Genomic DNA, 12,376 nt, shown 5'->3' on the forward strand with positions numbered 1-12,376 from the left:
ATCATTGTCAGCGTAAGGAGGAAAGAAGATGGCCGCGAAGAGCGAGAAAGAAAACAATCTCGGAGAGCGTTAAAAGTGGTAGAAGAACACGGTACCTCGAAGGAGAACGAAGTACGAATCGTCCAAAACTCTCCAGCCTCAGATTACCTTAACCACCACGAGACAATAGACACTCGAAAACGATACGAAAACGAGTGTTGAATAGTTACATGTGCGTCCTTGTTACGAAGAGGTCAGTCTGTCGAGGATCGTCCTTGGAATCGCTCGTCCCTGAAGCCGGCTCAAGGAGCTAGTGATCTCAAAAACAAAAATGGCGGACGTTGACTCGAGGGTGGATCATTCAGATCCCGAATTGCGATTCCTTTCAGTTGACAGGAATAATTTTAATGATCCTGCAACTCAAGCCGAATGGACACAGAAAAAACTAGTTTGGGTACCTCACGAAACTCAGGGTTTCGTTGCAGCCGGGATAAAGGGTGAACGGGGTGATGAAGTCGAAGTGGAGATTGCCGAAACTGGAAAACGAGTCCTTGTGGCAAAAGATGATATTCAGAAAATGAATCCACCAAAATTTGATAAAGTTGAAGACATGGCTGAATTAACGTGTTTAAATGAAGCTTCTGTACTGCATAACCTCAAAGACAGATACTACTCCGGCCTCATTTACGTGAGTTTGACAGATTTTATCATTTTCCGTTACTAACACTGTCAAAAGAAAACTAAAGATATTGTTTTAGAAAAAAATCGAATTTTTTCTAAAACAAGAGAGAAATAGAATAAATGATTCGAAAAAAATAACATTGAATATCTTTATTGGTTTTTTTTTTAAATACAAAAGAAATTAAGATCAATTGCAATAAAATTAATAATAAAATTATTTATAAAATTCATATTTTGCTATTAAATCTAAATGTTATACAAAATACAATATTTATTTGAAACATTCAAGCTGTTCTTATAAATGCATTTAATAAAATTTTATTCTTTGCATTGTTATTTAATCTTCATTTTTTTTGTACAATGATAGTTTTAAAAAAAGAATTATTATGATAATAAAATATATTAGTTATATAGTATTTGTTATAAATTGTGAATTTTTTATTCTATATTTTTTAATATCTGTTTTTTTTTTTGTAAATTTTATCTTATCAACTATTAGATTAACAATAATGATAATTATAATTATATCAATTGATATCAATAAATCAATTGATAAAATCATTATTAATTTATATATATTGATGGATAGAATATCAATAGAAAGAAAAAATATTTATCAGAAAATATAATATTGAAGAAGAAAATTATATACATTGTAATAATATCTTAACATATATAAAAATGTTTAATGGTTATTTATATGATTATTTATATTATAATTTACTTGATTATTATGATATATTGCTTATAAACAATTAGTATTGAATTATTCTAATAATTCTGTAAGATATATTTATTAGAAATTAAAATTTATTTTGATATAAATTATAAAATATTATTGAATAATATTTGAAATGATTATATAAATATTTATCAAATTATTTTAATATTATTTCTTTTTATCAAATATTTATTATTTAAAATATTTTTTTTTCATTATATACTTTAGTATTTAATTTAATTATTATAAATAATACGTGAATATTTATAAAAAGCAAATTAATTTCAAATCATGCAATTGTTAATTTTTAATATTACTTTTAATCTTTTTTTTTATATATATATATTAGAAGTCAAACGTTTAAAGTAAATTAAATATACTTGTAAACAGGATACTAACCTATCCCAATGTTCTCAGTGAATTTGATTATCTCACAGTGTTGTGATCGAGCTTTTTCTCGTACGTTTCTAATTAAAATTATCTATTTTTGTGATTTCTCTCGTTGAAGCGCTGCGTGTACTTATCTCTCAAACTTCGTGATGAGTAACAATAATAAACAAAATACTATTTCATTTTAAAATAATATATGTATGTTTGTATTAAAATTTTTATTTAACAAATAATTAAAAAAAAATACATAATAGATATAGATTATTATAAAAATTAATTATTTATATATATATATATAATATATATATATATTGATGATTAATTTAATCTAAAAGATTTAAACATCTTTTTCTTATTAAATAATTAATAAATTGAAATATTTTCGATTGTATAAATGATTGCGTAATTTGCTTTTCAATTGAATGAACTTTATTGAAAAATACTTGAAAGAAAAAAAAAGTTTGATTAAATTTTTTATAAAAGTAAATAAAAATTTAAAAAAAGTAAATAAGAAATAATTTATTCAATAATTAATTTTGAAATATTAATATATTTAATATTATATATTATTTCATAATAAAATTTATGATTAAAATTATGTATATTATATGTATAAATTTGAAGAGTAATTTTTTGTTTTGTATACTGAATTTCTATATATACTATTGTTGTTCATTGAACCACTATGAAGGAATAATATTCCAATGACAACATTCTACTTGTCAGAGTATCAAGTTATTAATATATATGTAGAAAGAAAGATAATTCCATATACAGGGTGTCATCTAAGATTGGGATCCATATTATCCAAATGAGTGAAAAATGTATTTTTTACACAAAAATTAAATATTTTCAAGAAGAATATAACTTTGTGTTTTTTCTATTGATTGATTCAGAATATATGTCGTTAAATTTTTTTCTTCTTTCTTTCTTTTTTACAAAAATTATTTTATAAAATAAATAAATTAAAATTATTATAAATCATACACGAAATGGGCCAGACAAATTTAATTCATAAGCTTGGAGATATGGTTTCCTGAAAAAGAACATATGTCATTTAAAATTAAACACAGCTTCAGATAACAGATTCAAATAAAAATAAAGATTTAATTATACCAAATATATCAATTTATATTTCTCCTGAAACTATTTAATTTTTGTTTAAAATTATTTTTCCGTATAATGAACTGTTTGAATAATATCTCAGATTCCAATCTTAGGTGATTCACCCCGTATGTTTTATGTTTCATTCGCTTTTGTATTATTGTAAACCCAAGCAAAAAAATAAATAGCAAAATAAGATAAATAATAATAAATGGAAACATAGAGTTGAAACATTCAAGAAGAAACTTCAATGTTAATAGATGGTTCAATTGTGGTTCACTGTTATCAGGGACTGATAACAGCCATACCTTATTTCCACGTAGCATTGACTCACCGTAGCTTTTAGCATTCTTCGAAGGTTATATTTCAATTCAAAAATTTTAATCTAGAATTAAGTAAAATACATAGAATTAATGTTTGAAAAATTTTAATTATCAATATTATCTTTTGATTATAAGATATTTTTACCTATTAAAATACAATGTTAGTTATTGTTATTATTATTATTTTTTTTTTGTTCATGATATCGACAAATGCGCAGTTAGGACAAAAAAAAGAATTGATAATTATCAATTTGATAATTCGATTTTAAAAATTAGCCTCTTCCATGATATAGATGAATTCGATTTCCTTTTAAAAAAAAAAAAAAAAAAAAAACTATCAAAAGTTAGAGATTTTCTATACTTTACTCTTTGTTGGTAATTTGATAAATAGTCTAGCTGAAATCGCAGCTGAAGATCATGCAGAGTTTTATCGATCGATATTAATTAAAAGAACTGCGGTTTTTATTGGGCCTTACGATATAGAAATATCTGCTTACGTATGGCAAGCATTCTAGGACACGAGGGAATGACGTCATGCATGTACCTCGTACGTGCTGATTTTTCTTCTTTCAATCCGCAGTATATATCACATTCCGAACAACGTTCCAAAAATCATCCAAATCTTTAAACGCATGATCGCACGATCATAATCGTAATCGATCTTAGCGTTAAAACGATCAATTTTCAATTCCTTTACCCGAGTTGTTAATAAAATCAATACCGGCTTTATCATAAAATTGAATAGAATCTTAATTAGTTTCTTCTTCCATGTTCTAAATAATTTTTGTCAAATCGAAAACAAAAAAGAGTGACAACGGGTTCAGAAATATATCTCGTGCCATGTGTGCTTTACAAATTTGTGTATTAAATTTTAACATTGCTTCGTTAACTTGTCATCTCGCAACGGGAATGAATAAAATGAATTATTACGTCAGTGAAAATATCGTCAGAGGATCGAGCGAAAAACATTGGTGTTTTTCTTCTCTCGAAATCGAATTTAGAGGAGAGGAGAAAAGAGAAAGAGAACGATCAGGGAGGAGTCCTTATAAGGACGAGTGTCCTTAACCTGCTTCCTCGCGGTACCGTAAACGTACCGACCGATGTAACGTACCGGTGACGAGTCCGAAGAGGAAAAGAGAAAGAGCCAAGTTTCGTTAAAGATTTCGTGCCTTTTATAGTCAAGACGCAGTTTCGGTCTTCTTAGGAAAGAAACCGAACTCTGATGAAACCGCACAGATTCCGGGATAAATCGAACGTATCGCTTCATCATATATCCTTGTCCTCCTCTCTTCCTTCTCCTCCTTCTTTCATCGCCCCACTCCTCGCCTTATTTTTCTTTCCCTCTCCGTGAGTAGTTTTCTTTCATTTCCCTTCTCCTCTTTCTCCTTTAACTCGCTTCTCTGCACGAGCCAGAAAGTCTCGAAAAGAAAAAAATAATGCATCTACTTAATGTATTGAAAATCGAAACATCTTTTCTAACCTAACCTCACTTATTAATTATTTCAAATTTCTACGTGACATTACGAAATTATTATAAAATACTTTTACTTTTTTCACTATGCATTTTCAGTATGTATACGTATAATAGTATTGTGTCCATGATACCCGTTTTAAAACCCGTGATAAATTGTGCAGGAAGCACAGCGCATTTAATACGCTTCAATTACTGAAGATTTCTGCATCGAATAATTTCAATAGACAATAACTCGATTATTAATTATATGGAAAAAAAAACACTTAATTTAAAATTATCATAAATTTTTCTATCATTCTCAGGATAAATAAGATTTAAAATAAATTTTTTTCCATGATTACGAATATTATTATTAATAATAATAATAATAATAATAAAGGAAATTAAAATAATGCGATTAATGCGCTGGCTCTTATACTGCATTGATACATAGGAGAATCAGCGTTTTATTTTTCACGAATTAACGTTGAAAGTGACATTACCTTTTTCCTGCGTCACCAAGTCAAGAAAGAGATGCAATTTTCCTTTAGAGGGAGTTAAAGTCAGTGGTTGTTAGTGAGCTATAACCAAGAATGTTAGGCAGGTCGACGACACGACACTCTCAGAGACCGGTTTTGGAGACCTTCGAGGAGAGAGTTCTGTTTAAAAAAAAGAAAAAAAAAAAAAAAAAAGAGGAAAAAAAGAAAAAAAGAGAACAAAATAACCGTGGGTCCTTATTTTGCATTAAGATTTTGTTCAATCTCGATTACGTTTATCCGTCTTGGAAGAAAAAAATGAGACGAGACAATAAATGATTTTTCTTTCAATCGAACTTATTGATCGTTATAATTGTATGAATGTAAATTCTAAATTATGAGATTGTTGGAAGAAAGATAATGGATTCTTTGTTGTAAAAAATTATCGCATGAGGTATAAATTTGCATAAAAAAATATTTTGAAATAATAATACATACCCAATATAATATCTGCTATTTTTAACAATTTTGTTCAAAAATATTTTTAATTTAAATTTAACATATTTATTTAATTTCTTAAAGATATTGCTCATATATTTAATATATAATATATTTTAAATTACATAATTTTGGATTCATGTGATTGGATGCATAACAATAAGATAGTTTGTATCGATTATTAGGTCACCGTTTCATTATTTCAGCGAATGTACCGCAAATCCACCGCCATCCTCTTATCAATTGTTCTGAAACAGAGCAAAGTTATTTAACCTCTTATCGAACGACTACCGGTACAATTGTTATCGTGGAATGAATTGTTGCTACATTTTAACTTATAACGTTCTTCCCAAATCCATCTTTTTACTTTATATATATATATATATATATATATATATATATAGATAAATAATATAAAGATTAATTGGGGAGAAAAATGTGAAAAGTTAAAATTTCAAGAGGAGAACACAACGAAAATGTTCTCGATCGTTTCCTATTTGACATTTTTTCGTGGTTACACACACCAGTATGAACTTGTGTAAAGTGTAAACCGATCCCGCTTGCTCATCTTTCCCGAATGGTGACGCATACCTCAGGCTTTTCGTTCCGTTCGAGTCGTTAAATTATTCATTAAAATGAAAAAGAAAGCTATTACCAAAACTTCCATCCTACTGTACAATAACATATTTTATTGATTTTCGATTCTGTTCGTTAGCCACGTTTCGTTACTCTCTCGTTCTAAAACGTAATTTTTAAATAAAAAAAATAAATAAAATAAAATAAAGCGATCTTCTTTGTTGTTGTTCGTGTTTATCTAAATAGTATAGTCGTTTATCAATTTATAGGGTTATTGATGATTAAAGTGCGTAGCAAATTGCTTCGAGTATATATTGCTACGCAACTTCTATATAAGTGTCTCGCACGTGAATTATTTATGCGTCGTAAGTTAACGTTTAAGAGGGGAGGAGGGGGGGGGGGAAGGGGAAAGGGAGGAGGAAAGGGAAAAAAGCTCTCTCATATCTCATATTTTTTTTTATCAAAATCGGATTCAATAATATTAAATATCATTCGATTAATTTAAATTCTCTTGTATTTTTAATTATTATCTTAAACTGCTATGTTATTAATCGTAATTACACCCTACGATGCAATTATCGATATCATTATCTAAAATCTGTTAATTGTATTGACATATATCGATAATTGATAACGATCAAACAAATTTTAACGCGATATATACCATACCATTATGGTTGAACTAGTTGTAGTAACTGGTTTCTCTTTCCCTTATACGGTTTTATTTTATTCGCGATTTCTCGATTTTTATTTTGTTTGTTTATCTCGTTGTAACGTTTATTTCTTTTAATATTACATTAAAGAGGCAAGTCAAAAGTCGATAGGAGCTCTGACTGCTTTCCATATCAGTAACGGTTGTTGTACATTGTCCTCTAAAAAGCATGAGAGAAATTCTTGCGCGGTGGAGAATGTTATGTCGTCGTGATGTTGAACGACATAAGAGAAAAATTATTTCATTTTTGCCTCGTCGTATTTGAAACCTCGGAAAAATGAAATATCAGAAACGGTGGAAGAGAAAAAATACATATTACATTTTATTTTATGATATTCTTTTTTTTTTTTTTTTTTTGGCGATAATTTACATATGGATATCTTGTTAACCTTGAACTCGTTATGTGAAAAATGCAAGAGACATATTACTTGGTCGGGGTTATAGACGCACATATGGCATGAGTCAGAAGTATATTTTTTTTTAGAGAACAAGAAATTTATTTAATAAATGTTTACGTTTATAAAATGAAAATTGAAAGACTAAAAGAAACTATACACGAATATAAAATTAATCATGAAAAACATTTTTTTATTGATATATTTCTATTTTGTGAAGATTGTGTTTTACAATATTATTAAATAAACATTATTTTTATTATCTTATTTATGCCATTTATTACATTTATGAAAAAAATATTTTAAAATACGATCGCAACTTCATTTAATTTATCAAGAACGCGATTTTAGATTCAAAATATCATTTTATCATATATCGACGAGATATTCGAGGGGGGGAGGGGAAAAATCAGCGTAATGGAGAAAATTTTTCTTCTATTATTCGCTCGGCCATTCACATCGGTTCGTTGGTATGATTGCAGACATACTCAGGACTATTCTGCGTGGTGGTAAATCCATACAAGAGGCTGCCAATTTACACGGAAAAGATAATGGAGAGGTATAAGGGTATTAAGAGACACGAGGTTCCACCCCATGTTTTTGCCATTACGGACACTGCATACCGTTCTATGCTTCAAGGTAATTAGTCTTTCTATTTGCCGTTCGCTAATTTCTTGAGTCATTAACGGTTATCAAGATATTTAATCGCCGTGTTTGATCATCTTTGGCCAATTTGTGAATTTTACGTTATTTTACAATCTTTTCTAAATCTTAGCATTTTGTTCAAATTTCAACTTAACTGTAGTTTTAATCATATGGGTATGCTTTTTAAAAATATTTTGGGCATTGTACGTATGTATTTATTTGTTTACAGATCGCGAGGACCAGTCAATTTTATGCACCGGTGAATCCGGCGCTGGTAAAACTGAAAACACGAAGAAAGTAATTCAATACTTGGCATATGTTGCTGCCTCAAAACCGAAATCGAATGCGGTAAGTTAATTAATTAAATATCTCGGTTTTAGACAGGATTTGATTTGTAATAAGAATCATAAGTTTTATAGCATTTAAGATATAAAAAATAAAAAACAATACTATTTTACTTTATTATTTCTGTATAAAATTCTATGGAAATTTGTAGAATAGATATTTTTGTTAGAATAGAATTGTTAATAATATACATTGTTTTTTCTTCTTTGCACTTGATTTTTTTTTTTATTATAATTATTTTAACATATGATAGATTTTTATAATTATAATTTTTGTTATGAAAGAATTATGGAAGTATGGAGATATTGCAGATATTCCCCATATTTTCCATTTTCGTCTATCTAGATATTTTTAATAGAAATGTAGAATTCATTTCATACTATTCATTTTAAAATGATTAAATATATATAAGATGTAAAATTATATTTAATTTTTTTCTATGTTAAACATTTTACACAAACAATAGCCTATACTTTTCTTTTTTTTTTTTTTTTTTTTTTTAGTATTTCTTCCTAGTATTATAGTAGTAATTTTATTTTTGCATTTTCTTAATTTAAATATTGTATTATAGCATAGTATAGTCGATGAAGTAAAATTTGACGCACTTATTAAAATGTAATTGAGTGTCGTATCTTCCAATGTTCTTTGGAAGAATTCAAATTCAAAAAAAATCGTTTCGTTTCAATTACTAATTTAAGAGTATTGTAAATTTAATTTTCAGTGCATGAAAATTTCTGTACATAACCTTTCTTTTCTCTTTCCGTGCATGATGCTTCGTAAATTTCAATTACAAATGTAAACAAAAATATAAGTTAAAAAAAGAAAATAGAATAAAATTACATAATACAGAATTTAAAAAAATTTTAGAAACGTACTGAATCAATTAAATGTTAAAAGCAACTGAAACAAAAATTGTATCAATTAGTATTATAATATCATAGATCTTTTTTAAAATAGATTTTCTCAAGTTTATTTTTTAACGATCATAATAATTTTTCTTCTTACAAATTTTTTTAATTTGTTCAAAATAACCAACATAATTAAAATATAATTGGAGAAATATATTTACATTGTAAACAGCATAACAAAGGATGGAAATTCAGCCTCAGTTTCCGCGGTTAGATAAAATTTGAACACGAATAAGATAAACTGTAACACACTTTTTAAAATATACTAAAAAAAAAAAAAAAAAAAACACTGTTGTCCGATATTCAAGAGATACTGCTTAATAAATCAGCCTTAAATTTAAAGTTATTTTTATTAAAAGATCGATTAATTGTAATCGTGGAAGATACGAAAAGTATTTGATATTTTAATATTAATTACTGGATGATGATAAAAAAAAAAAAAGAAAAAAAGGAATAAAACGATATATAAGTAAATGCGTACGTTACACGCCGATTGTGTAAGAATTACGTGAATCGTTTACGAAGTCGATCATCGAATACTGGGCGACTGTTCTGCGATCGCGATAGATAATGATAGGCCATCGTAGATCACTGGCTCTCGAAGGATCTTTCCTTTTTCAGCGAAACGATCCACTTATCGGCCTAACTCGGCTTTGACTCATTCCCGTCGGACTATTCTGAGTCACCGTATGCTTCGAAACTTGTGTTCTTATATAGGAAAAAAATTACCGTCGTTCCCTTTTCGTGTGTTTCATAATTCGACATTAACACAATCGCATGAATTGTATAAATTGTATAATTTTGCAAAATCATCAAGAGTCGGGAGGAGAGATTTTACGATCCCGTGATGTGCCAGAAATTCAACATGATTATTTGAAATATAAATAATTTTAAAAAATAATTTATATATATATATATACAATTTGTAAAATCCCATTGCAAATATAATATCAAATATCGAAGAAAAAAATATCGATATGGTCGATCAGATTCGAAACCATATAGGTATCGAGTTGTTATTAATTATAAATGAAAATAAATTTTTTTTTTTTTTTTTTTGCATAATGAATTTTTTAGATACATACATACATACATACATCTATTTAAAGATTTATTCGGATTTTTATCGATTCACACCGAGCAAGCAACATTCTGGATATTTGGTGGTGTTTCAGTTGTTTGAATTTTTTTCAAAACTTCGAACTGAAAATTAAGACCCGTGAACACTCTAAGGCTCGTGAATTTAATTTTGTAAATTCTTTCATTCCCGGTGCTGACTTTCGGCGGCCACAACATACCTAGACACCAAGTCCGGCATTAATCATAGTAAGTCAACAACAAAATGATCAACATTCCGCTCACGCGAATATATATATATATGCGCTATCTGCCTTCTTATGTCTCTTACGTTTCTTTTCATTTTTTTTTTTTTTTTTTTTTTGCTTTTTGTTTTTGTCATATTTTTTTTTTTTTTTTTTTCTCTCCAAGCTTTGATTTACTAACTATATTTATATTCCAAGATTTTAGAGGTTTTATCTCGATGTAACTCTGTTAACTTCTTACATATAAATATAAATGCACGTTAAAAATATATTAATTTTCGTATCATTTGATGGAATCATTCTTAATGATCTTTTTTTCTTTTTTTTTTTTTTTTTTAATTCGATTTTAAATCGATCGTAATTATTTAGCTTTTCTTGTTTTAACAAGAAATTAATCTAGCTTATTATACCTCCCTTCCCCTCCCTTCTCTTCGCCCTCCTTTCCTTTTCCACCCCAAGTTTTATTTTGCGTACTAATAAAATGGAATTAATCGAATATTATTGATTTGGATATGTCGTTTTTAACCAATAATAATAACTCTAGTAATCGATTGAAGAGGAGGATAAATTTCTCAAATTCTAACATGTTTTTCTTTATTTTTTTTTTTTTTTTTTTTTTTTTTTGTTTGTTTAATGCTGCTCACTGGATTTAGGGTTCCGGAAATATTTCGGATAAATTTGCGGTAATTAACGTGAGAGTCGACTAATTAAATTATTTATTAATATATTCTCTGTCGTATGTTTAAATGTGTATGTGTGAGTGTTGTATGCTTCTTACTTATTTATTTTACTTTGTGCTTAATCGCATAAAATTTTAAGTAGAATAATTTTTTTCTTCCCCTTGTAACGATATATTTTATATATCTGGCAATTTATTTAAAAACAAAAAAAAAGAAATTATGATTAATTCATTCATTTTAAGGACTTATTTTTTTAAATTTAGAAAGTTACAGAATTTAAGATAGAAAGTTAGTAATATAATAAATATAGTATTCTTTAGAATTAACATTGAGCTTATAAATTGCTTATTTTTACGTTAATTAATTCGTAATAACCGTGACAATTTCTTTTATCTCGATTGAATGAAAGAAATTGTAAATTAATATAATTATGAACGATATAATATCAGAATGTTGTTTTCTAAAAACAACTATTTACAGTATAATTCGTATTAAATTTTATGTATATTATATGTTGCTTATTTTTCTTTTCTATTCATCGCAGCTTTATTTATTTCAAAAAAGATTATTTTATTGCATATGCGTTGTAAATTTTTTTTTTAATTATATATCAATTAAAAATTTAGAAATAATATTTATTATCTGTGCATAGTAAATTTATGAATGTATATGTCATTTATAATTTTTCAATATTCGTATTGTAAAATTGTATAAAAGATATATTTTTATTTTTATAAATATCAATTAATAATAATTTTACAAGCGAGACTTAATTAAATGAGAATTAATTCATGTCTTTGAAATTGAAATATATTTTTATTTAAAAAAAATAATTATATTTCATATATTTGTGAAACGAATAAAAGTATTTTATTTTAATTAATATAATTAATTTTTATGGTGATAGGGTGAATTGGAGCAACAACTTTTACAAGCAAATCCGATTCTAGAAGCTTTTGGGAATGCAAAAACAGTGAAAAACGACAACTCATCCCGATTTGTAAGTTTTATAAAATTTATTCTTTTTAAATGTTATATTATTTTTCTCAAAGATTATCTTCAATCTTCAAGTTATTTTAAAATTTTTTACGTTTTCATAATTTTCTTCGAGCTCTTCGAAATATTTAATTCGTGAAAATTGCATTAAACGAGCAATGCAACAAATTTG

The 12,376-nt window shown here is 27.0% G+C and overlaps 1 protein-coding gene across 7 annotated transcripts in view; it reads left to right on the forward strand.

Annotated features, from left to right (window-relative positions):
• zip (myosin heavy chain 10) overlaps positions 1-12,376 on the forward strand; it is a 25,411-nt gene continuing 13,035 nt past the window's right edge. For 4 of the 7 annotated variants that reach the window (XR_015291424.1, XM_086905657.1, XM_012488947.3 and 1 more), the window contains exons 1-6: positions 311-667; positions 7,791-7,947; positions 8,183-8,301; positions 10,509-10,532; positions 11,182-11,220; positions 12,116-12,208. Coding sequence is in view for 6 of the 7 variants with exons in the window: in XM_086905657.1 (XP_086761783.1) it covers positions 311-667; positions 7,791-7,947; positions 8,183-8,301; positions 10,509-10,532; positions 11,182-11,220; positions 12,116-12,208 (789 nt within the window). In the remaining variant the exon portion in view is untranslated. Of the gene's footprint in view, positions 668-7,790; positions 7,948-8,182; positions 8,302-10,508; positions 10,533-11,181; positions 11,221-12,115; positions 12,209-12,376 lie in introns of all 7 variants that reach the window. The other 3 variants (XM_086905658.1, XM_086905659.1, XM_086905660.1) reach the window with 3 other exon arrangements.

Source organism: Apis florea, unplaced genomic scaffold (genome assembly GCF_048593485.1).
Source record: "Apis florea isolate Af1SG1 unplaced genomic scaffold, ASM4859348v1 contig_2492_pilon, whole genome shotgun sequence".
Taxonomy (NCBI): domain Eukaryota; kingdom Metazoa; phylum Arthropoda; class Insecta; order Hymenoptera; family Apidae; genus Apis; species Apis florea.